Below are 25461 nucleotides of genomic sequence, written 5' to 3'. Positions count from 1 at the left end.
TTGTGCTGCGGTGTACTTGGGGTTTCAGTGTCAGTGGTTGCCTGGGCCATTGTGATTTTCATCTCTAGGCTCTCCTGTTTCCACACTCACAGGAAGCAGGTATTAGCTACTCCCAGCCCCTGGGTGACTGGTCCTGAGCCCTGGAGCAGGTGGGGCAGGTATAGTATGCAGAATGCTGGATCCCTTACTGGGCTCCCTCAGTGACCGGCCTCTCTAGGGGCTCATCTTAGGCTAGGGGAGGAGCCTGGGGGCTAGTTGAGCTCCCAGTGGTGCCCCTTTTGTGGTCAGCTGTGGGCCGTTTTAGCACAGGATACACTGCCCAGATGCCCATAGGAGGGAGGGCTGGGGAGCCTGCTGGGATGGTGAGTGAGGGATAGTGCGTGTTGGGGAGCACTTGCTTCCCTGCATGGTCCCCAGATCTGTTCTGACTCATGCCAGGTCCCCAGCAGGTGTCCCGCAGTCCAAGTCCTGTTTCTACTGGCTCCATCAGGCAGCCCCTCCCGCCCCTACAGGAACCTCGCTCTTCTCAGAAATCTGTTTGAATAGCTCCTAGAATCGCAGATGGCCCAAGTGAGTCCTGGCTATTTCTGCTCAGATGAGTGAACTGAGGCTGCCAGAGGGGAGGGAAGAGGCCACATCGGGCCATGGCACAGCTACAACGTGAGCCCAGAAGTCTCCGTCCAGCTGCAGGTGTGGTCTTATAGAGGCTGTCCCAGAGGTCCTGCGTTCCTGAGGCCCTCCCATACGCCTCTGCCGTGCTGAGAGCTGAAGGGGAGGGAAGACAGGTGCAGACACACACAAACCCTGGATCTTGCCCTTGTAGTATTTGGGGTTGAACAGTGGGGGGTGGGTGAGGCAGACCTCCAACAGTGGACACGCCCTGTTATGGATCAGGATGTCCATACAGGCCCTTCTGCGTTAGATAGGCTGCTCGGCTTGATCCAACTCAGCCTGACGCAGGCAGGCAACGTGTGGGTAGTGGGGCAGGGAAGGGAGGGGAGAGAGAGGACGGCGCCAGTGAGCACAACGCCTGCGAGTGCGACACCCTCCAGGCACCTCATTTAATTCTACAAAACAGGAGGTGAATTCGTTCAGCCCAAATTGCAAGCAGTGTGAGCAGGAAATACGTTTGTCGTTGTAGCTCCAGAGCAAAAGCTGATAAATAAAGGAGGCAAATGCAGTATCTTGGTCCCAAGGTGGACAGCACTGTCATCAGAAGAGACAGCCACGGAGAAAGGAAGACAGAGTGAGGGAGAAAAAGCAGGAGAGGAACAGGGAGAGAGACGCCGAGCAAGTCCTGTACCTGTACCTGCGTGTCTGGACTTCCCAGAGCCCCAGAAGGAGCGTCAAGTTCATGGTCCATATGGTGATGATAAAATTTGTATTAACTGTCATCATCATAACGATGCCCATCATTGCGGCTGCCATTTTGAGTTCCGACTATGTGGTACTAATCTTTGCAACTGTTCTACAAGGTAGGTCTTTTCAATTCATCACATCATTATTGTTATCACTGCCCATTCATAGAAGAGGGACTTGAGCCCTTGAGAAGGTCCCCTCCGAAGCCATGCAGTCTGGAGGGGGTTGGGCTGGGATGTAGAGCCAGGGCTGTGGGATGCCAGAGCCGCCTTCTCCCCACTGGGCCACGTGGCCCTTACTGACTTGGCCTTGGCTCTGAGGGGTGGGCCCAAGCCTGGGCTGGACACTGGGAGCTTCAGTTCTGGGATCTCAGCATGGCCTCCTGGGGCATGAAGGAGCCACAGAAGTTATCCTGGTTTTGGCAGTGCTCACTGCCCTTGTCCATGGGGGACTGTCACCAGAGAACCCTTGACCAGAAGCAGGGGACCTGCTTTGGATCCCAGCTCTGCTGAACACTCTGTGGCTCTTCCTGCTCATTCGGGGCCTCGACTTTTCCCTTTATGAAGTAGAGGTCAGAAGAGGGTCCAGCAAACCCTCCCAGCCCTTAAGGATTTGGCAAAGAATCCCTTCCCCGCTCCGGCCCAAACCTGCTCCGAAGGCAAAGAAGCAGATCTTGTCTTCGTTCTCCTGCAGAAGGGTCATGACCCTCTTCCCCATCCGCTCATTCCTCTTGTAGATGAGCTCCTGGCGGAAGTAGCTGTCGATCTCCTGGGCCGTGACCTGCTCGTGCGGTGGAAGGGTGGTGTTGATTAAGTTGGGCAGCTGTAAAGGCAAAAGACAGAGACCTGCTGCCTTCAGTTCTTGCTGGAGCACAGTGGCTGCCAATAAATACACACAGCCCAGTGTGGGGCTGGGTAACTTACCTTTAGTCAGGTAATGGATGCTTTTCATCAGTTCCAAGATGCTTTTTTTTTTTTTTTTTTGCGGTATGCGGGCCTCTCACTGTTGTGGCCTCTCCCATTGCGGAGCACAGGCTCCGGACGCGCAGGCCTAGTGGCCATGGCTCACGGGCTTAGTTGCTCCGCGGCATGTGGGATCTTCCCGGACCAGGGCACGAACCCGTGTCTCCTGCATCGGCAGGCGGATTCTCAACCACTGTGCCACCAGGGAAGCCCCCAAGATGCTTTAAGATGACTGTTGTTATCCCAGTTTCACAAATAAAGACAGAAGAGCGAAAGATCCAGAGATAGGTGGAGAGCCACACAGCAAATTAAATGGCAGAGCCAGGCTGGAGCCCTGGACGCCACCCTCACACACGTATCACTCCCGCGTCTCTGCCTTGTTGAGCCTAGGCTTCCGGACACAGAGGTCCTGGGAGGCTCTCGCTGTAGCACTGACCTGTCACTGGCATATACAGGGAATCTGGTTCAGCAAGCAGGTGTGGAGGGTCAGCTGAGCTGTCTGCCTGGTGTAAGCAAAAAGGCTGACCTAGGCTTCAGGCCCTGTTCTGATGCTGTGTGACTTTGGCCAAGTTACTTAACTTTTCTGAGTCCAGGTTTCCTCATTTGTAAGATGGGGCTGATGGTATTGCGGGGGATTGCGTGAGATGATGGGTGTTGTCGTGGACACCTTTCAGCCCACCCCATCCTACAGAGGTCAGAGGAGGGGGTCATAACCTTTGATTCTCCCAATGTATCAGCCCTGGTTGGCTACTTTCTGTTGCCACCACTATCTCTGCATCCCCAGCTCCACCGCTGCTCACGACGTAACCCAAACCCTCCATCCCTTCTTGAAAATTTCAACTCCAAGACCAAGGCTTCCTTCCATAACAATGGCTTGTTCAACAACCTGGCTTGGAGCTATCCATATTTCCCAGCTCTCGGCCCCATGTCCACACTCAGCCACATGGCCTGGGGCCAGCATTTCTGACGTGCCCTTGAACGAGGCAGAGAGCTCCCTGAGTTCAGGGACAGCACCTCTGTCGTTCCTGGGCCCCTGCTGCCTGGCACAAAGTAGTTGCCCAGCACAGGTTTCTGGAGCCTTGAACATAAAGATGGGCCGTCCCTCCTCACCACATCGCCTCCTCCTGTTCTTCCATTCCTGACATGTTGCCTCTCTAACCTGCTCCAGTGCTGTGGCCTTCAGCATGTGGGTGGGGTGGGAGAGGAAGCCATGGACCACTGAGGACCCTGAGGCCTTGAGTAAGAATACTTGCTCTTTCCCCACAATCCACCAGTGTGATTCTAACCTCCAAGCCCTTGCTCACAAGGGGTGCCCCCTTCATCACTCTGTCTTCACCAACCCAGGCCCAAAGCACAGGACACAAGGCCTAGCTGACTTCTGAACTGGCCAGATGGAGAGTCTAGCCCAAGAAGACCAATTTCCTGCAGGTTTTAGCCCAGCCACATAGATTCTAGAGCCACTGACGAGTTGTCAGTCCTCTTTCTGAGGAAAATGGAGGCATCAATGGAGGCTAAACCCCAAGGGACTCTGGGGAGGCTGGGACATCTGCTTCTGCTATCTGTTGGCCAAGCACCAGGGCATTCCCTGAGTGAGAGGGGCTTCTCTGCCAGAAAGGCCTGATACGCTGTTCTGGGAGGAGCAAGACAATGATATGACTGGTATGCCCTAAACTTGAGCAGTGCACAACCTAGGGAGCTGTATGCAGCAGCTCTGCCAGTGCCCAGTCAGGGCCAGCACAGAGTTGGTGCTTGGGGACTGTTTGGCAAATGGATATATGAAGGAATAGAGTTCTTACTCCCTCCCCTAACCATGGAGGGGATGCTTGGCAGCCCTGATAAAACAGGCCACACTTGGACTTGATGCCACTATAGGAAACACTGCAGGCTTCTGAGTGGGGGAGGAGCACAAGAGAGGCTGTGACTCAGAAGTGTTACTTCTGGAAACCTGGCCCTCGCAGGCTTCTCTCCATTCCTTGGATATGGAAGAGAATGTGGGACGATGTTGCACCGACTAATAAATACGTGTTCAGTGAGTGGATGCATGGATGAATGGATGGGCTCGCAGGCAGCAGCTCTGGAGGTTGTGAATGTGAGTCCTGAAGTCAGACAGCTGGTTCACCTAGGGTTGGAATCCTCCTTTTGCCACTTACCAGCTGGGTGGCCTCTGTAACTCACAAGTTACCTGGCTTCTCTGAGACTAAGTTGCCAAATTGGTCATATAGGGGTTTTATATATATATATTGTTATAGGAATTAAACAAGATCAGTTTTGGAAAGTGCTTAGCACAGCACATGGCACAAAGGAAGTCTTGACTAAACGTCAGCTTTGTGCAACTAGCCTGGAGGATGGAGCTGGCTGCATCATCTTTCTCCTCTGATGGCCAGGGTGAAGGGTGAAGGGTGGCCTTGGACAGGGGATAGAGAAGGAGATGACAGAGAGCTGGCTTTCAGAACCATCAGAGAGCCTGAAGGCAGCATTCTGCTTCCCTTCCCCTCTTCCAAGGGTCCAGGCAGAGGCCTTCTCCCTGTGATGTGTCCAGCCCTCCCTCCTCAGTTCCCTGACCATGAGTGTGCATTTGTGGATGATGAATCTCCATTCAATCTTTAGGGAGCTTGGAAAAAAAAAAAAAAAAGAGAGAACAAGAACTAGAAAGTTCCATGTCAAAGCCACAAAGGAGCTGGGCTAGCCACTGGGTTCCCTGGGCTGCCTTGCAGCTGGCTGACATTCTCTGCATGTTTCATGCTGATGCGTCCTGGCTCCATGCCAAGGATGAGGCCTGGCTGGCTGGAAGCAAATTAATGATGTGATTAGACTTGTTGGGAGTCTTAAATCTCTTGCAACAAGTTCAAGTGCAGGACGTAGGATAACATTTTAAGGAGGACACGTCGGGTCCCCAGGACCCTAAAGTGATAGGTCCAAGATGGAGTGATGAGAAGATGGGCCAGGCAGAGCTGGAGTGGGGCTGCGAGGCTCCCCTGACCCCCGACCAGGACTGGGTCAGGTCTAGTGGTCAAGTGCTCAGGTCTGCTGATGTCACAACCTCAGCGTCCTCATCCCTTCTCTTTATCCTGTCCATCCAACAGACACCTTCTGAGAACTTCCATGGGTCCAGCCCTGTGTCCAGCTAGGAGGCCACAGATAACCCTCAGACAGGGTCTGCTGCCCTGGACGAGGCTCAAGCCAGTGGGAATCAGAACACCGGAGCACACATGTTTGAGAGGGCAGTGAGGGATGTGGGAGCCTGCAGGAGGCCCCTAATAGGGTGACACTGTGTCTTGGTTTGTTCAAGACAATCCAGGTTCATGACTACGGTAGATTGCTGCACGCCTATTAATTATTCTGCCTCAATTACATTTGACCTTTTACTCTCAATAGTGTCTGAGTACGGACAATAAATATATATGGCTATTCTACACCTAATGCAGGCTGGGGGCTCAGAGAAGGCTTCCCAGGGGAGGGGCCTTTGGATCACCCTGCTAATTTGGGAGCACTGACAGTGCTGGTGACCGGAGAGCTGCAGGAGGCCAGGGCCTCAGCCATTTCTGAAGGTGAGATGGAGGGGGGATGAGGTGAAGCCGACCAAGGGTGAGGTGTGCCTGGCCCCTGTCCGCCAGTATGATCATTCTGGGCCCTGCATCTGTCCAGCCCCGGCCTCCAGAGGCCGCTCCAGCAGCCTCGGCACTGCAGCCAGAGGCATCTTTCTGACCACGTCCCTGTCTGGCTTAAACACCCCAGGGTGTCGGCCCCTCAGTGAACATTCTCACTCCCATATGGTCTGCCGTCTGCTTTGCAGATCATTCCTCAGGACCTCCCACTTTCCTGTGCCCCTGCCATGCAGCTTGCTCTGCCTGCCAGCCCCTGCCTTTGTCCACACCTGGCCAGACTCTACTCTCAAGCCTGGTCCAATACCACCTTCACCTGCAGCCCTCCCCAGCTGCAGGCGGTGACTGCCCCCTCCAGCCCCTGTGACGTCGAGACCTCCAGCCGCAGACCGACCCCTTCTCTGTTAGCACGTGGGCACTGGATTTAGCCTTGCTGCCCTGACACCGGGCTTGTCTGTGTCTGGGGGCGGGGCTGCCTGGTCCCTCCCTTGAGAGCTAGACTCGGCCTGTGCACCCCTGGGTTGCTATTCTAATCTGGGTGGGCCAATCTACCTGTGTCCTCTGCTCTACTTAAAGTATAGGCACTGCCAGGAGACCCCCGACATAGTTCACCTGTCAGAGACACACCAGTTGTTCTGGACACCGTGCAAAGAAAATCTGAACTTGTCATCCCCCAGGGTCACCCCATTCTTCCCTCTCGCAGCTTAGTGTCCTGCCCTCCATGGCCAGGGCCCTGTTCTGCACACCACTCTCCCCAGCCTGGCCATGTCACGGCCAGACCATCCTGAGTGGTGACCGGGTACCCCTCAGGCACTCAGCTCCCTGGCTGCTCAGGGCTCGCCAGCCTCTGCCCAGCGGAGGATGCAGTGCTAGACTCTGTCACAGGGTGGGTGGATGGCTGGTGAAACGCCTGTGAGCCTTGTGCTGCCAGGGCTCTCCTCCCTCTCTCCTCTACCAGAGAGAGTCAGGGCACGCAGAATCCCAGCCTTCTGTGCAGGGCCTCTGCATCCTTCCTCTCCCTCACTCTCTGCACTGCACCGAGCACAGCACACGCCTGCGTTTGCCCATGCAGCATCGCTCACTGATACTTGCTCTGTGTCACTCCCTGCACCGGGTAGCGCGACGAGAGTGGACAGCACAGCCTTGCTCTCGAGGAGCTTAGGGTCTAGCGGGGTCCCTGGCTATGCCTCCAGCCCAAACTCTCACCCCTCCTCCTGCTGTCTCTTGCCTCCAGCTCGTCTGCGTGGTTTCCTCTGTTGGAATGTTCTTCTGCCTCCTGTCTGTGGCCAATTCAGGTTCTTCTCTGACCTCTCTTATTTCAGGAATCTTTCCTTCTCTCCCCAGTCCTGCCCCACCCCTACCCCCAAGCCCACCTAAATTCCTGCACCTGCCACAAGCTCCAAGGGCATCTTCTACTTCCCCTCGTAGCAAGGATCATGCTTTGGTGCAGTTGCTTGTTGAATCTCCCCTTTTTTCCTATGAGACCCTCAGCCCCATGAGGGCAGCTCTGTCTGGCGCCCTGCCATATCCCTTTCCATAGCACTGTGCCTGGCATTTATAAACTATTTCCTTCATTCAGCCAATATCAACTGAGTCGTGCTCTGTGCCAGGCGCTGCTCTAACCAACTATCAGTGAATAAAACAGACCCCAAACCCTGCCCTCAAGGAGTTTATGCTGTAGTGGGAAAGGACAGACAATAAATAATGACTGATCAATGAATCAAGATATATAAGTGTGTGACAAGATGGTAAAGGCCATGAGGAAAAGTGGAGCATCATAAAAGGGACAGGTTGGCGGGGGCGGGAGGGGCGTCAGGTTGCTATTCTAGACCGGGTCGGGGCCCGCCTCACTGAGATGATGATATTTGCATTATGTCTTGAAGGCAGAGAGGGGATGAGCCATGGTGACACCTGGGGAAAGGCCTTCCTGGCAGAGGAACAGCCAGTGCAAAGGCGAAGTGTGTGGGTGGGCTCATGGGTCAGCAGGGAGGCCTGCACAGCTGGAGTGGCATGTGGCGGGCAGGTGGGAGGCAGAGGACACGGGGTGGAGGTCGTCCTCTGGGGTGGAAGACCACGGGACCACGCAGGCCATCACAGAGACTCTGGCTTTATCCTGAGAAAAATCGGGAGTCTTTCAGTGTCCTGAGCGGGGAGGTGGCCTGTTCTGACTAATTCAGCTGCCTCTCGAATGAATGTATAATCAAGCATCGACACAGAAAGCACAGGGGGCCTAGAGGGGCCCGGGAGAAAATCTAACTCCACCCAGGGTGTCAGGGCAATTTCGCAGGTGAGATGACACTGGACCAAGGCCCGAGTGGGAGGAAACTGGGAGGGAGGAGCCTGAACAAAGGCAGAGCTGTGGGAAAGGGCAAGGTGCATGGGGGAAGTGCCACAAGTGGCAGAGGTCAGCAAAATGAGGTCTTTGTGGCAGGGGACCTGGGCTGTGATGAGGTCCATGGAGGGTAGGACATGGAGAAGGGGCCTTGACTGCCTATGAAGTACCTTGGAATTTATCCCGAGGGCAACGGGAGGCCTGGTGGAGCCGTGCTCAGCTCCTCGGCTCACACTTACTGCCTGCCCAGCCTGGGGGTAAACTTTCCTCTAGGACTCGAATGGAGGCACGGAGCCCCGGGCTGGACTCAAGCCTAAGCTCTGAGCACCTGTGAGCTTTCCCTTTCCTGGGCTTTAATCTCCCCAGATGCTGGACTAAACCTCAACGAGGCCTCCCTGTTCTTACAGGCAAAGCTTCCAGGGTCTAGGCCCTGGAGTCCCACACACCAGGCTCAAGCACTGCTCTTGACAACTTGATAACTAATAAGTGGTGTGGCCTTGGGCAAGTCTCTCCCCCTCCTTGAGCCTCAGTTTCCCCCATCTCTAAAACGGGGATGCCAAAGCTCCTGCTTACCATGGCTGGAGAGAAGATTGCTTGTGCCTGGCACACAGTAGGTGTCTAATAAATGCCTTCCTATGGGCCTGGCCTTGGGAACTGGTGTCCCGGAGCCTGCCCGGGCTGGGGGAGGGGAGCCTCACCTGGGATGTGTCGTGGTTGAAGATGACGGCGTTGAGGTCCCCGCAGTTGTAGTGCTTGATGAGGTCCTCGGTGGTGTAGGGTGCCTGCAAGCTCCCGGCACGCACACTCTCGTGCTGCAGCAGGGTCTGGTTCAGGGCAAACAGCACCTGCGCAGAGGGAAGAGAGGCATCAGGGCTGTGCTCAGGGACCCTGGCTGAGGCCCCTGACCCCTCCAGGACTGGACTTTGGGGCAACAGGCCTGAAACAGGGTGTGTGAAAAGATGGGAGGGGCCTGACACCAGCTGGCATGACCCGAATGTTCCATGTCTCCCGCTCTTCACTCACTGGGCTCTCACCACGTTCAGCCTGCTCTCATCTCCAGCCCTTGACTCTCACAGGTCCCCAGCACTGCTCTGGGCATCAAAATCTTATCTAATAATGCAGCAAAGAGAACCCTAGTTGTGTCCAGGTTTTGGAATTATGGGCGAGTTTTTTTGACTCCTTTCTTCTCCAGTGCCTAGATAAGTTCTAGAAGGAGCACAGACTCATTCTGGAATCAAGAGCACCCCCAAACAGAGCAAAACAAACAAATGAACAAAAAACCAGAAAGTCCATTAGATGTCAAGGCTCAACCCGAATGCCACCTCCTCCAGAAGCCATCCTCACACCAGGCAAAGGCCTTTAGAGCTGAGCCCCCAAGTCAGATCCGTGCTGCCATTCAGCACGCGTTTCCTCCAGCCCCTCTGTGTTCTGGGCCACTATGCCAGGTCCTGGGGACACAGTTGTGCCCAACCAGACCTGCCAGGCATCAGGATCACTTGGAGTGCTACACAAAAATATCAGAAATTCCAGAATTGGAGTCTCTGAGGTGGAGTCCAGGATGTGTATTCTTTTTTTTTTTTTTTTTTTTTTTCGGTACGCCGGCCTCTCACTGCTGTGGCCTCTCCCATTGCGGAGCACAGGCTCCGGACGCGCAGGCTCAGTGGCTATGGCTCACGGGCCTAGCTGCTCTGCGGCACGTGGGATCTTCCTGGACCGGGGCACGAACCCGTGTCCCCTGCATCGGCAGGCGGACTCTCAACCACTGCGCCACCAGAGAAGCCCCCAGGATGTGTATTTTTAACAGGTTCCCTGGGATCCTCTTTAGCGGTCCAATTGCTTCTGGCATTTGAGGACCATGCCTCTAATGGAACATGCCCTGCCCAAGGCACAAGGCCCTGAGACATGATCTAAAATGTCCCATTTTAGATGGGGAAACTGAAGTCCAAGAGGGGAGGGGAAGTGGCCAATTCTGCACGGCTGGGACTAGAGCCAGCTTCACACAGCTATGCATCCCAGACTCCTTTGGCCAACAAAAGGGAGGAGCTTGACCAGTCAGTGGGTTATTTAGCACAGATAGAGGGAAAAACAATTGCAATTCTTGTGCAAAACGCCAGGAGGTGGTCTTGGGCCACCTGTCCTTGCTGTTTTTCCAGCTCCAGCCTCCCTGGCAGTCCTCAGGCCCTGTTCATCCTGTCTGCGCACTGTCTTGGACAACACACCCCCAGCCTTAGTCCGCACCAGTTCAGGCCCAAGCCTCTCTCACTGGGTCCACTGCAACCCATGCTCCTCTCTGCAGACTCCACCCCCTTCCCACCTATCCCATATTATTCTGCCACAGCTATCCTTTAAAAACACAAATCTGATGGACTTTATCTTTCTTTTATTCCTAAAACTTTCATGGATGCCTCCTGCCCAGGGGATAAAAGCCTAGCTCTTCACTGGAACCTGCAAGGCAGCGGCCTGGCCGCTGCTGTGGTCAGTGACATCCTTTCCAGCCCCTGTGTCTCCAAATGCTAAACTACTCAGCAGTCTTCTGTCTCTGTGCTTTGTATATGCTGTTCCCTGTGCGTGAGAAATCTCCCGCCTCCATTTTCCACTTGCAAATCGAGACTTGGCCTTCCAGGGTCTGCTCAGATGTCTCCTCCATGAAGCTTCTCTGACCACCTGGGGTCTGGGTGAGGCCCCTCCCCAGAGCTCCCACGGTCTCCCTGTGTGGGACAGTGATATAGTAATCGCCCCAAACCTTAACCCCTCCCTAAATACATACCCTTGGCCATGGAACTCTGTAGCTCCTTCACATTCTGACTCTGGACTTGCTGCATTACAAATGGAAGCCAGCATTACAAGCTTCCATAGCCAAATGGAGGAAGCGTTACACATGTGCTGCTGTCTTTTACACATCCACATTGCCTTGAGAGCAGCCCAGGCTGGCCTGCTGGAAGGTGAGAGGCGTGCATGGCAGAGCCCAGTTGCTTCCATTGTCCCACCAAGGCTGTCCCAGTCCGGCAGACAGCCAGCTGGCTCCCAGACAAGCAAGTGAGCCCAGCTGAGCCCACTGAGCCTGCCTGCCTGCCTGCAGCTGGGCCCAGACATGCGAGTAAATGCTTCACAGCACAGCTGTGGCAAGAGATGAGTGACCTACCCTGCTTCCCTCCAGCAGGGCGTGAACAATAGATTGTAACTGCAGTTTAGCTACCTGTCTCCACCCTTAGGCAATGACCTGCTTGAAGACAGGAATTGCATCCTATTTATTTTTGCATTGGCAGAACTCAGCACTGTGCCTGGTAGAGGGTGTCACCCATCCTTTCTTTAGTGCTTTGACACCTGCTGTGGTCAATTCGTAGTTCAAGGTTGCTCAGCAAGCCCTTCAGACTAGCCCCTAGAACTCTGGCATTCTGTCTGCACTTGGGGCACGCTGCCACCACGTGGCAGAAGTTTCCGCCAAGTGGCATTAGCCACGTGGTTCCAGAACACATAATCTGAACAAAAAAGCTCAGGCAACAGGTACACAAAATCTGGCTAAAATACTGTCTTGGGCGACTGGGCTAAGATGTGCTTGTGAGATCACCTCCACCCATCCCCTTCTACTTTTGTTTCTGGTCGGGCAGGAGAGCTGGATTGCGCTGAGCTCTGGCAGCCAGCCTGCTTTCCATAATGAGCTGGCTGGAGATGAGGTCAGACCCCACCACCCCACCTCTAGGCCTTCTCCAGGCTTCCAGGTTCTGGCCACCGCCCCTGAAATCCAATCTGCAGCCACTTGGCACAGGGTGTCGATGGCAGCAGGGTGGCTGGGGATGGATTGCAGCAGGCAGCGGCCTTGTTGCCGTGGACATTGCTAAGGCAACGGGCACTTCCTCCTGCATAGCAGATGCCTGGGATGAAAGCGTCCAGGCGGGCTGGAGTGCTCTTCTCCTCTGGGGGCTGGGACACACAGACTTCCTGTGACCACACCCTGTGCTGCACACACCTGCCCTGCTGCTTCTCAGCGCTGGCACCACTTGGCCTGTGCTGAGGTCATCGGCTCAGGAGCCCAGAAGACCCGGCTGGGGGCGGGGAAATGGCCCCCCGGACCCTCTTAGACACATGGAGTCACTTCTGCAGTCATGTGGTCCTCGTGGAGCTGGGAGGTGTTCTAGTGAATGAAGCATGTTACAGCCTGCAGGGCACTGAGAACAGTCCTGGCATGTAGTAAGTGTGGAATAAATGCTTGGAAGAAAATAGTTAGACCTAAACCTTCCCTGATTGGAGCTAGAAGGTCCCAGCAATTTTTCAAACCTTTTTTAGCCATAGAATCCTTTTTTGTTGTTATTGTTTTCCAGAGGCAACTTACTTGGAACTCAAAATGTGCAACAGATAGAAATGGGAACTGCCCTCATTGAGGTAAAGGAGGCAGACTATTTACCTGAAGCCCCCTGCTCAATGCCACCCCCGTGACAGGTTCCCAGTGCTTCTCTGTGCAACCCACAGGTGCCCTGGAGCCTCGTCTGAGAGCCACTCATCTCTTCGTATGCCCTCTTCACATGGAAGAAGAGAAAAGACAGGGGTCCGGAACAGGCAGGATGAAGCTTGCCCAAAGGCCACACGGAGAGCTGAGGGTAGAGTGGGCTCCCTATTCCCTGACCCCCAGCCTAGGACCTTTTGCTGTGCTCTGGACCATGTCTGGGGCTGGATTTCCCGAGGTCCACTGGCACAGTCCACATTCATCCCCCACACCTTGCCATACCCATTTTCTTTCGGAGCCTTGTGAAATAGCCAAAAGACAGCTAGGGAGAATTTATTATTAACATGTTTAGAGGTAGAACACTGAGATCAGATTATTCAAGAAGCACCTCTAGTGTGGCGCAGCCGGGGTGTGGTGGGGCCAGGACTGGAACCCAGCCCGTCACTCCAGACTCCCCTCAACCCCCATCACAGACCCCGGAGCTTCCCTTGGTTGTGGCACTTATCCCACTGAGATGTCCGTTTCAGGTAATTCCCTGTTCCCTGCCTGTCTAGACTGAGAGATTGGTGAGGGCGGGGAGCCTGCCTCTCTGGTCACTGCTGAATAGCAGACATTCAAGAACTATGGGAGGGAAGGATGCTGACCCTGAATCCCATGACCTTCCCCCTCTACCTCCCGCCTCGTATCCATCCTTTGCAATTTGTGAAGCGGTCCTCATCCATTGATTACCAGGGTCACTATGTTTATTGAGCACTTACTATGCGTCGGAAACTCTCTAAGCCCATATGAATTTATCTAACCTTTACAGCAACTCTAAGCTAGGGCTAGTATTAGCTCCATTCCATAGATAGGGGTGGCGGGAGGGGGCAGTTGCAGCAAAGAGATATTAAGTAACCCACTGAAGGTGACAAAGCTGGAGAGGGGCAGATGTGCATTCAAACCTGGGCCATCCAGCCCTGGAACCTATCCTCTTAGTTCACCACTGCCCACGGGGCTTCCCTCTGCTGTCCTTGGGAGAGAGCCAGCAGGGAGGTGTCCCTATTCACAGATGCGAAAACAAAGAAGCAGAGGGGAAGGGGACCCAAGGCCACATGGCTTATAAAGGACAGAGCTGGGCTATGAAATTACTTTTGTCTAGCTCCAACCAGGTTCCCATGACCAGGACTTCAAAGTAATATGTGCTTCTTCATGTGCATTCTTGGTGCTTCCAACAGACGTAGGGAAGTGACACTCATTCAGTCATTCAACAAACATTTACTTTCTATTGATTCTCTGCAGGCATCTGGGGTTGTTGGATTACTTGGACTTGGTTTCCATCCACACGGAGCACCTTTTAGAGGCAGATATGCCAACGGGCCTTTGTAGTAGAGGATGGTTGGAAAGTGGGGCCTTCAAAGCCCAGTGCATGGGAGCGAATAAGTGCCTTGCTCCGATTCCTGTTTCCCTGTCATTCACCCTGAATCCTCAAGCCTGGCCCTGCTCAGACTCCCAGGCCTCAATGCTTTCTGCTCCTGGCCACTTCAGAATAACAAACCCTCCTCGCCCGTAGCCTCGGTGGCCCACTCTAGGATAATGTTTATGATAAGGCTTTGACATGAAATAACAAACACGGGGTGAAGGCGAGAGCTGCCTCACTTCCCCTGGATGGCCGTGTGTGGAGGCCTGGCCACCAAGAGCCCCTGAGCATGCTAGTGGCACCCCCCTCACCGGTACTTGCAGGCCAGGAGCTGGCCCGCAGCGTCTGCTGAGCGTAGGCCTGGAATTTAAACACATCTTCAAACATGGGCCTTGGATGGAGGGAGGCAGGCGCCAGGAGGGTGGGGACAGGTTTATTGTTCCAGATCCGTCTAGTAAACAGTCCTGGATGGGCTGGAAGGGTGAACACCGAGGCCTGTGTTCACTTGTCGGCCCAGCAGCGTCATTGTGAGGAGAAGGCCGGACCCGCTTAGTCAGGAGAAGGATGTTTGAGACAGGCCTGGCTCTCAGGCTGGGACTGTCACTTCTCACCCACCCCGAACTATAGGGAAGTCACAGCAAAGGCCCCAACCCACTCGGCGGTGCTTACGGAGCACCTGGCATGGGCCACGCACTGTTCTAGGTCAGGGGATTTAGTCAGGGACAAAGCAGACCCAAATCCTGCTCTCATTGAGCTTATCTGCTGGGGAGGAAACAGAGAATAAATGAAATAATTAGTAAAATGCTAATATTTAGTATGTTAAAGACACAACAAGAGTTCCATTGAACTGGAAGTTCAGACTGCCCTCTGTCACTTTGGGCTTCTCATGCCTCTAAACCAACAGGCAAAGCTGGGAGTTACTGGGCTGGCTGGGCGCCTGGTCCTGACGACCAAGGGGGAATTGGAGGTGGGGGAGGGCATGTCTGTGGCGTAGGATATCCCTTAGGGCGTCTCAGTATTACCAGGCCCTGTGGGCAACTAACGTCAGTGGGAAAGTACAACGACCCAGTGTAGGCAGCCCTAATGGCCCAGACCCTTCAGGAATGAAGGTTTGGGTCATCTCACCAGGTAAAGAACCACAACTAGCTGAGGAGCTTGCAGAAGGCAAAGGGAATAGGTAGTGATGGGGGTAATAGAAGAAGGTAGTTATAAATACCAGCTCCGATCACGTGACCAGTTACAGAAACAAGGACTCTCCTTGTCTGGAGTATTTCTTCCTTAATTTGTTAAGAATGTGTGTGTTTGTGTATGAAATCTTTGTTTTCTTCTGTCTCTTCTTTTCCTTTTCTTCTCTCCTATCAAGTAACATAAGACATATTGACTTTATACCATAGTGTTTAAGTATTGTTAACTCAAGTACTCTTAACTATTGCATTTAAGTTATGGTACCTCAAGGAGAAAAGTAAATAAATACCACCCAAAGACTTTGCATCCTCTTTTGGGGAAGGCACTAGCGCACTTTGGTTGCAGGCAGACTTGTTGTGACCTTGTTATTATCTATTTGGAGATTAAGTATGATTTAAGGAGATACTGTATGAATGCCAACTTGACAAGGGGTGGACTTGTGATGGTTAATTTTGCCAACTTGACTAGGCTATGGTACCCAGATACTTGGTCAAACATTCTAGATGTTCTTGTGAAGATAGTTTTTAGATAAGAGTCACATTTAAATCAGAAGACTTTGAGTCAAGCAGATCATGCTGTATAATTGGATGAGGTGGGTCTTATCCAATAAGTTGAAGCGCTTAATGGATAAGACCAACCTCCCGGATGAAGGGAATTCTGCCAGCAGAGTGACTTTGGACTTGAACAGCAGCATCAGCACTTCTTCCCTGGATTTCCAGCCTGCCAGCTCACCCTGTAGATTTTGGACTTGCCAGCCTCCACAATGCATGAGGCAATTCCTAAAAATAAATCAATCTGTACGTATATATGTATATGTCTGTCTAGCTATCTGTCTCTTTATCTATCTACACATGCTATTGGTTCTGTTTCTCTGGAGAACCCTAACAAATACAGTATGTGTTACAAAGAAAAAAAGAAGCAGAAAAGGAGGGCAGAGAGTGATGAGAGAAGGGGCAACAGCAGGTGCAAAGGCCCCATGCATATGCAAGGAGGAGCAGAGGTCAGGGTGGCTGGAGCTGAGAAAATAAGGAGAGTGATAGGAGATGAGGTCAGAGTTCATTGGCATGCCAGGTTCTACGGGCCACAGTAGGGATGTTGAGAAACCATCCCACACCTTTCAGAGAATGGATTGCTCTTCCCACATGACATATGAAGAACCTGAGGTCTTGAGGATGGTGAAAGTACTTGCACAAGGTCTCACATTGAAGAACTGGAGCTGGAATTCAAACTCAGGTCCAGCTGACAGGTGCTGGGTTCTTTCTGCTGCCTCTGGGCCTGGCCCACCAAGCTGCCTCCACCCAGCCACTGGTAGGAAGAACAGACAAACAGACAAGTAGGGGCCAGTGTGTGAAGCCCAAATTCTGAGTGGTCAGCTGGGAAGGAGGAGGGGTGCTAGGACCTCAGTCATGGGGCCTGCTTAGAGCTGACATATGAGGAGAGGAAAGAGGTCACCTGGCCAAAGAAGCCCACCTGGAACATGGCCTCCTGCACTGTTTCTACTCTTTGCCCGGCCTGATAGTTTGGCTCCAGCCTTGTGCCAAGCTCATCCTCCCAGCCTCAAGACCATCTCCCTTGCTCCTCCTTCTGCCTGGAACCCTCTTCCACCCACCAGCTCCCACTCCTCTTTCACTTGGCTGCAGAGGTTCCCTTCTCAGGAGGACTTCCCTGGACCATGGGCCGGGCAGGTCCCCCAAAGCACTGTCACTTCCTGGACCATGGCGCTCACCCTGCTTCGTTGCTATTTAATGCTCATTCTTCCTGCTTGATGGTGAACGCTCCAAGGGCAGGCACATTGCCTTTCTTGGTCATGGCTGTTTCTCCAGCAGATGGCACAGTGCCTGATACTCACATAGTAGATGCTTGAGAAATACTTGTAGAATGAGGGAATGGATGGATGGATGAAAAGCTGGACCACTCATCCCAGGACCCTGTCCTGAGCAGCTCCCTGCTGGGACCCAATACCCCCAGGGCACAGAGGTGGCAGCTGAGCCCCCTGGACCCTGGGCCACATGTCTGTCAGCCCTGAGGTGGGCTGGGGTGAATGGCAGCTCTGCTTCACAGGAAGGTTTCTCCAGCCTGGGGGAGATTTCCTCAAAGGTTAGATAGAGCCTGCCAGGCTCTGACTGAGGTTTATTTATTCATTTCATTCTCCTTGCTCTGTTGACAGCACCAAAGTAGTGCTGACGACTTCCCCGCTTCCTTCTCAGTATGTTGAGTCCCCCGGCCCCCGGCACAGAATCCTGTCTCCGGACACTGCATCACTGAGCAGCAGGCCACCAAATAAACACAAGGTTTCCTGGAGCCGCGGACTGGCTCTGTGCTGGCAGGCAGGACCAGAGCTCCCATCTCCATCTGAATCTCCACCACAAAGCCCTGGGCAAGCCATTTTCCTTCCCTGGGCCTTGGTTTACCCATCTGCGAAAAGGACCAACTCACACAATCATTGAATAAATACTTATTGACCACTTCTGTACCAGATGTTCTTCTACAGCCTGAAGGGACAGCAGTAAACACAGCAAATAAAGATCCTTATCCTAATGGAGCTTTCATTCCTGTAGGAGGAAGCTGACAATAAACAAAAATAACCAGTAAAATGTGTTAGAAAGTGATAGTTGTTAAGGAGAAAATAAGGCAAGGAGCATAGGAAGTGTCTGTGTGTGTGCTGGGGGTTGACATCTTATAGAAGATGCCCAGGAAAGGCACAATGAGAAGTGACATTTGAGAAGAGATCTGAAGGAGATGAGGGAGGCGGTCATGTGACTATCTGAGAGAAGGAAGGATGTACTGTGCAGAAGGAACAGCAAGTGCAAAGGCCCTGAGGCAGAAGCGAGACTGATGGGTGTGAGGAGCAGGAGAGAGGCCAGTGTGGTTGGAAAGGAGTGAGCTGAGGGGAACTAGTCGATGAGCTCTGTCTCAGGCAGAGACCCAGCAGAAAACAGATGGTGCATTGCCAGTGCAGTGAGCTCCAGTGAGGTAAGTTCAACTGAAAGGGTAATTGAAGCACACTGAATGATGGGAATATTCACAGAGGTGTGGACAGGAGACGATGGAGCGCTGAGGAACAGCAGCAGTGGGAAGCTTTCCTGCCCCTAAGCCTTAAAGGGAAAGGGGGGTCAGGGACCTGAACCCAGCCGGAGCCACGGCCGTCAGAGGGGACCACAGCTACCACTCCACGGCCTGGCCAGCAGGGAGGAGGGCGTGGGTGGGGGCAAGAAATATCCCAGCTTCCTTCCCCTCCTGCCTGTTCATCCCCTGCCAGTGCTTCCCACTGAAATCAGGATAAGGGAGGCAAGGTGATGTTGTGTCACTGCAGGGCTCAGAGCTGGGAGAACACAGGGTTGATCTGGAAAGGCGAGGGGGATTTCCAGGACGCAGTCAGAAAGGTAGGGCGGGGTTGGTGGGGAGCATGTCCCTTGGGGCCTGTGGACCTCAAAGGCCTCTGGCTTCCCCCAAGGGGGATGGAAAGTCCCAGAGGGCTGAGCAGAGGTGGCTGCAGTAGCTATGTTGACATGGAATCCGGGGAGATAAGCATGAAGCAAGGAGATGAGACTGAAGATGAGAAGGCAGCTGTCTTCCTCCTAAAGAGGAATCTCGGAGCACGCTCCTCCCTCCTCTCCCCTTACCCTGTGCCCAACCCCAGCCACAACCCAAGAACTTGGACTTGGCTTCTAGCACAGACGTTCCCTGCTCCGTGGACGCCTACCAGTTGGACCTCGGTGATGCGGCCACATCCTCCAGCTGCTGTGCAGTGTGGGCTGGCTGAGCCTTCCGTGCTTTCCTGGGCAGGCAGCGGAGGCTGACTCACCCTAGCTTTCTTTCCTTCTTTTCTCTGGATGCCTAGTTTCTCCACCCAAAGACCACCCTTAAAGATCCCAGCATTCCTGTTCTGTCCTTCAAGTCATGCCAGGAAAGGCTCATAAATCCGGAGCCACCCACAGGAGGAGATTAGCATTCTGCTGGGTAGGGAGGCAAACAGCCGGGCTGAGGCAGGGGCTGGGCTGGGGGTGGGGACAGGCTCAGAGGCTTGGGGTCTCCAGGAAGGGAGTTTGTATGGAGTCTGCCCTGTAGGATAGCAAAAGGGTCCCTTGCTCTTCCGTTTTAGGCACAGGTAAGCCCAAGGGAGGCTGGAGACCTAGATCCTGGTGCTGCAGGCTCTGACTCCAGACCAGTTGTGGGCCCACTTTCTGGTCACAGGTTCCCCCTCTGAGACACGAGGATGTGGCAGTACTTCACAGTTCTGCTGGTCATGTTCTATGAGCCCAACATTTTGGGACGGTGACACCCCACCATGTCATGATTTAAACTGTCACTTGGTACATGGAAGCTCATTTATTCTTTATAATGTTGGCCTGTGAGGCCAACATTACTGACCCCATTTTACAGACAGGGAAACCAAGGCTCAGAGAAGTAGGTGAGATCACACGCTCCCTCACTGTTAGGGCTACGTGGCCCCAGCCTTAGCTCTGCTCAGTGTGCCAAGCCCTCCCTGACCCTGGGGTCAACTATCTGTCATGAACTTTCTTTTTGCTCCCCACTAATCGCTTCTGATCTCCTAAGTTGAATACACACCGTGAATAGAGGAAAAAACCAAGATGTATCAGAAAGTCCCATAGAATCATCTAGGCCGACCTATTTCCAGTTATAAAGCTTTGAGGAACTTCAAGGTGGTGGATGAGCTGGAGAGAGAAACAGGTAATTATAAAACCCAGGGGTAAGTTAATGATAAAAGGGAAAAACAGGGGCCTTTGGGGTCACAGAGCGGGTTTGTGATGCAGCCTGGGAGTTGGTGAAGGAGTCAGGCTTTAAGCTGGGCTGTGCAAGGTGAGTGGGGTTGAGAGGAAAGCTCTCAAAGGGACAACGGTCTACTCGGCAGGCAATCAGTTGGTGGTGCCATGGTTACCGTTATCATCATCATTATTGTGAAGTGGCTGCATCCATTGGTTGGCAGTATGTAGTTTTTATTTTTCCTGCTGTCTCAGACCTGCCTGCTGACACAGCTGCCTAGACTTCAAAAGGCAAGTCTCCATTTTCATTTGCAAAATCAGTATGAAATTCCTAGAGGGCTTGTCTAATTCCTTCTGGTCTGACCACACAGCAATTACCAATTTGCAAGGAGGAGCAGGGGAGCCTCCCGAACCCTAGCAGGGAGGGTACCTCTGTTCTGCCTGGGGCCTGGGCAGCAGCTAAGGACAACGGATTTGGGGTGGGCAGTTCCAGGTGGCCTGGGGTGGGAGGTCGGGGGTGCCGGCCCCGTGAGCACTTGGTGCTGATGAGTGAAACTGTTTCTCCGCTAAGTCACAGGCTACAAGTGCCTCGGAGACCAACCACACAGAGCAGCAGATGGGGCAGGGCTCTGACCCTGACTCACATCTGGGTCTTGCTACATACAGGCTGTGTGAGGTTCCCGTTCTGGTGACGTGCTGCCATGGGAGCAGGGGCCAGGCCCTTCTCCTCTCCAGGCCTCTGTTCACCCATCTGCCAAGTGGGGAGAATTGTACTTGTCCGCCTCCACCTAGGGAGCTAGCGCTCTAAAAACCTTGGAAAACACTCCTGTCTTTCCTTAGGGAATTTTTTTTTTTTTTTGCGGTAGGCGGGCCTCTCACTGTTGTGGCCTCTCCCGTTGCGGAGCACAGGGTCCGGACGCGCAGGCTCAGCGGCCATGGCTCACGGGCCCAGCCGCTCCGCGGCATGTGGGATCCTCCCGGACCAGGGCACGAACCCGTGTCCCCTGCATTGGCAGGCGGACTCTCAACCACTGCGCCACCAGGGAAGCCCTCTTAGGAAATTTTAAGAAGCTTCTGTTCCCTAAGCAGCAGTGGGGCAGCTCTGAAGGGGGGCAGGAGCCAATGTATGTGGATTATTCCCATTTACCCCTCAATGATCAATATGGATTTGTGCCAGGCTCAGTGCTGGGTGCTGGGGCCATGGAGCCACATCAGCACCACTTCTATCCTCAAGGAGCTCAAGGTCAAGGGTAGGGTGCAGCACGGCAGGAGGCACCCAAGGAAGGCTTGCAACCAGATGCTGACATCACTTGTGAAGCTGGGCACAGAGATGGACGCAGTGCAGTGGGAGCCCAGTGGAAGGGGCTCAGCCAGCCAGGACAGGACCGCACACGGGACTCACAGAGGAGGTACTCTGCGGTGATACCTGTGAGAGCACACATCTACCGTGCAGAAGAGAAAGAAGAGGAGTTCCAGGCAGTGTCAAAGCCCACGTAAAGGCTGGGTGAAGCTGGCCAGTTGGGGGAAGTGCCGATGATCCCCTGGTCCAAGCGCAGCGTATGTGGCTGGTGAAGGGCGTGAGCTGGGACCGGAGCAGAGAGCTGGGGTGAGATCTGGAGCTCAGACTTTATCTAGAGGACTATGGGAAGTCATGGAAGCTCTACAGAAGGGAACGACCAGTCAGACTTTGGATTTAGAAGCTGCCCTCTGGCTGATTCACTGAGAAAGCATCAGAGGAGCACAGCTTACAGGCAGGAGACAGTCTTAGCCCTCTTGGGGCTGGGAGAGGTGAGGAGGCCCCACCTGGGCCTGGGGGGCTTTGGGGGTGCATGGAGGAAGTGAAGGCAGGCCAGAATGCCAACTCCCTTCTGGCTTGGTTGTTCTAGAAGCCTACAACTTGGGGCTCTGAGTCTCTCCCCTTACTCACCACTGGCCCATCTCCCCTGCCCTAAATTTCGGGGCTGGGTCCTCTCTCTCTCTCTCTTCTTCAACTTCAGGAAGCCTTGAGCCCCACTTGGGGGAGCAGCTGGACGGAGGAGGAGCAGGCCCTGAATGACAGGAGGAAAAGAAGACAGCCTGGGACTGGCATGGGACCTGCAGCCTTGAGAGCCCAGGGAATGGACACTCTTGCTAGAGTACCTCAAAGGCAACAGCTGCATAGAACTTGGCCTCACGGACAAAACTACAATACAGTCCCAACCTCTCCTGCTTTTTGCCTGTTTAGTCACAGGAGGCAATTCTTGGCAGCAGGATGGGAGCGTTGGAGACTCTGGCTCTGCCAAGAGAATGTCACTTGAGGGAGGGCCCTTAGATCCTGCGTGGGGTCTCATTGTCTAGAGAGGACGATGTGGCCCAGAGAGGGCAGGAAGGTGCCCAAGGCCACACAGCAAGCAGGGGGATGCAGACTAAGACAGGAATGAGGCTTTACTTGAGCAGTTTGGGTCTCTTATGCCCCCTTATCCCTTCCTTCCCCCCACCACAGAAAAGGAAAATGTTTTTAGACCGGAGGCAAAAAGAATGTGAAGTTGAAATCTGAGCCTTGGGTCTTGGGAAAAGAATACAGAGAAGTCAGACGTATTCTGGATGAGCAGAGATCTGCTTACCCTGCAGACGGGAAATACTCAGGGCTGTCCAAGGCCTCCTTCTGTGCAGGTCTGACCTGGGAGGGCAGGCCGAGTGTGAGCCGATGGGAACAGAGAACGCCTGCCAACACTGCTAGGTAAAGGGCCAACCTACCACGGACAGACGGAGGAGCGCTCAGCCTCTTAGCTCCCTGCCTGTAACCTTCTCTTGGGGCCTCAGGTCCATGCTGGCACATTCCACTGCCTGGCCTAGACCTGCCACCAGGGCCCTGACAGATCAGGGGCAGGGGTTCTTGCTGGCCCCCACTTGTCCACACCCACACCCTTCCTGCCCCGCCTAGAAGCTCACCTCCTCTAAGAAGGCCTCCCTTCAGCTCCAGTCTTTGTCTGCTCCTTCTGTGTGCTTCTGCAGTTGAGAAGGGCAGCAACAGGCCAGAGTTGCTTTCCGCCTTGTGGTGTCTGGGGCTCTAAGAGACTGTGTGTTTTGTAAGAATGTGTGTGTGCACGTGTGTGTGAAAGGGAGAGATCAGATGGAGATAGAGATAGACAGATGATTGACAGATTCAGGACAGGTGTATGGACTGCCTTGTGCACTACCCACGTCAGTAAGAGTCCTAACCTGACTTACGTTCACACGTGTAACAAAAAACCCCTCTATGCCAGGCACTGTGCAGGACTCCCAGGAAGACTCAAATAAATGTGATTTAGTTCTACTCCTTCCTGACACCAAGGCGCCCCATCAATCATTCTCCACGGTTCAGTCTTCACGCTGGCCCACCACGGTTCTGTGTGATCTGGCCCCTGCCATGTTTGGGTCTGCACCCTCATCCCCCTCCACTCTCTTCCTGTTACTTTTATTTCCACTTGCTGTTGGAGGGCACTGCAAAGGATGATCTCGGACCTTGAGGCTCAGGATCCGGGCTGTACCCGGTACGTTGAGCATCCCTGACTTGATGCATGCCCACTGGTTCTGGGCCTAACAGGGAAAGGGGATGCTGTGTGTGGCTGTGATCTTTGAAAACCATAAATGAGGTCACGGCGCTCCCAGGCTCAAATCCTTCTTGGCTCTGCTCTGCTCTAGGCATAACCTGACTCCTTCAATAAGCCCCTCAGCTCTTGGTGGGCCTGCCTGACTCCTCAGATTCACCTGGCTTCCTGCCCTCCCCGCTCCGTGTTTTCAACACGCTGCCTTGACAGGTTTTATTTGAATGTGTTCTTTTGTTCCCACTTCAGGGCCTTTGCACATGCTGGTCCTTCTGCCAGGTGTGCTATTCCTGTCATCCCTCTCTTTTCTGCCCCATTAACTCCTACTTATCTTTCAGATAGTGGTTCAAGCATCATCTCCTGAAAATGTCTTCCCTGATGCCCAGATCAGTTCAGGGGCCCCCATTCAGGTCTCTGCTATACCCTGTACTCTTTCTTCAGCATACTCGTAATAGTCTGCTTCATATATTGACATATATAATCATTTGTTTAATGTCTGCTTCTCCTAATAATAATTTTAACTACCATTGATTAGCCACGGGTTCAATACCAGACACCGTACAAAGCTCTTTACAAATATGACTTCATTTAAGTCCCCAACAACCCTCGGAAGTAGTTACCATTTTTATCACATTTTACAGACGAGGCAAAGGAGGCACAGAGTTGCTAAGTGACTTGCCTGAGGTCACACAGCCAGTAAGCGGTGGGTGAATCAAGATAGTCTGGACATTTTAGCCACGTGCCAGTCTTCCGCCCGCTGCTGTGGAGACACGATGAGGGTGGGGACCGTGTCTTCTCTGCTCATCCTCACGTCCTCAGCACCTAATCTGGGACCTGGACTCGCAGCCACCCACTAAAGGGAAGGAAGGAAGGAGAGGCTGTGGTGCCAGCCGTTGGAAAGATAGCCAGGAGCAGCCTCCAGAGGCCACGTCACCCCTGCCTCCTGGCTCCTGAATCAGCGAGAGCTAATGTTCAAAACCAGTAAGTGTGTTTTTGCAAAAGAGATGGGGCAGGCAGAGAATGCAGATGTGGAGCCAGAGCTGGGCAAAAGCCCAAATGTGGACCAGAGGCTCGGGGTTTGGAGGGGCCTCAGAAATCATGCAGCCCAGGGCTTCTCAGCTGCGAGGTTTCTTTTCAGTCCACTCCCTCCAGTAAGTGTCTCCCTGGGGATGTGCCACAGGTCCAGGCAGATGGCTTGTCGGTGCAGTGGCAGCGGCTCATCTCCCACCCACAGGCCAGGCCATCGCAGGGCACCGACATGGACCGTGGAAAGGGCTCCCCTTCTACAGTCCTGATGTCTGGCTCCTGGAGGCTTTCCCTTCCGCTGGAGGAGCTGACCTGCTTCTGAGACTGGCATCTGTTCTGGAGATGAGGGCCCAGTCCCTTCAGGGGACACAAAGGGGGCCCCTCGCCGTCCTCCCCTTTGGCCACACCCAGGCTCTAGCAGCCCGCGGCCCAGGAGCAGGCCTGGGAGGTCAGTAAGCCTGGGAAGCTTCCCCCCAGCTCCCCGGCCCCCCTTTGAAGGGGATCAGGTTCCCCCACAAACATAATTGAACAAAAATATGAGAGAAAAGGTCTTTGTTCTCCCATTTACAGCGTCAGAAAATATGTAACAAATTAGCTGTTTATGAGGTAAGAGAACGGGGGCTGTGCGCTGCGGCCAGGAGGCATGGCTGCCACACAAGGGGCCCTTTCAGCACACTGAGAGCAGGGGGCAGCCCAGCCGGGAAGGACAGCTCACCGGGCCTGGCACCGGCAGGGCAGACGGAGGCCCCACCTGACCCCTGGCTTGGACGGGGTGAAGCTTGGTGAGCGGGCACAGGGTGCCAACCAGTCAACAAAGGATGTGGCCCTGGGAAGGGCCAGGCAGCCGGCGAGGGGGAGCAGGGACCTG

At 53.8% G+C, this 25461-nt stretch overlaps 1 protein-coding gene across 2 annotated transcripts in view; it reads right to left on the bottom strand.

Annotated features, from left to right (window-relative positions):
• Positions 1 to 25461, bottom strand: part of TRABD2B (TraB domain containing 2B) — a 224557-nt gene that overhangs the window by 35419 nt on the left and 163677 nt on the right. Inside the window, exons 3-4 of one of the 2 annotated variants that reach the window (XM_059069291.2) lie at positions 8954 to 9100; positions 2007 to 2181 (exon numbers count right to left, since the gene is read on the bottom strand). In XM_059069291.2, coding sequence (XP_058925274.1) covers positions 2007 to 2181; positions 8954 to 9100 — 322 coding nt within the window. The remainder of the gene's footprint in view (positions 1 to 2006; positions 2182 to 8953; positions 9101 to 25461) is intronic. The other variant, XM_067008146.1, reaches the window with a different exon arrangement.

This window comes from Kogia breviceps, chromosome 1 (assembly GCF_026419965.1).
Source record: "Kogia breviceps isolate mKogBre1 chromosome 1, mKogBre1 haplotype 1, whole genome shotgun sequence".
Classification (NCBI taxonomy): Eukaryota; Metazoa; Chordata; class Mammalia; order Artiodactyla; family Physeteridae; genus Kogia; species Kogia breviceps.
Note: the sequence above shows the minus strand (reverse complement) of the source record. Positions and strands in the feature narration are given on the sequence as shown.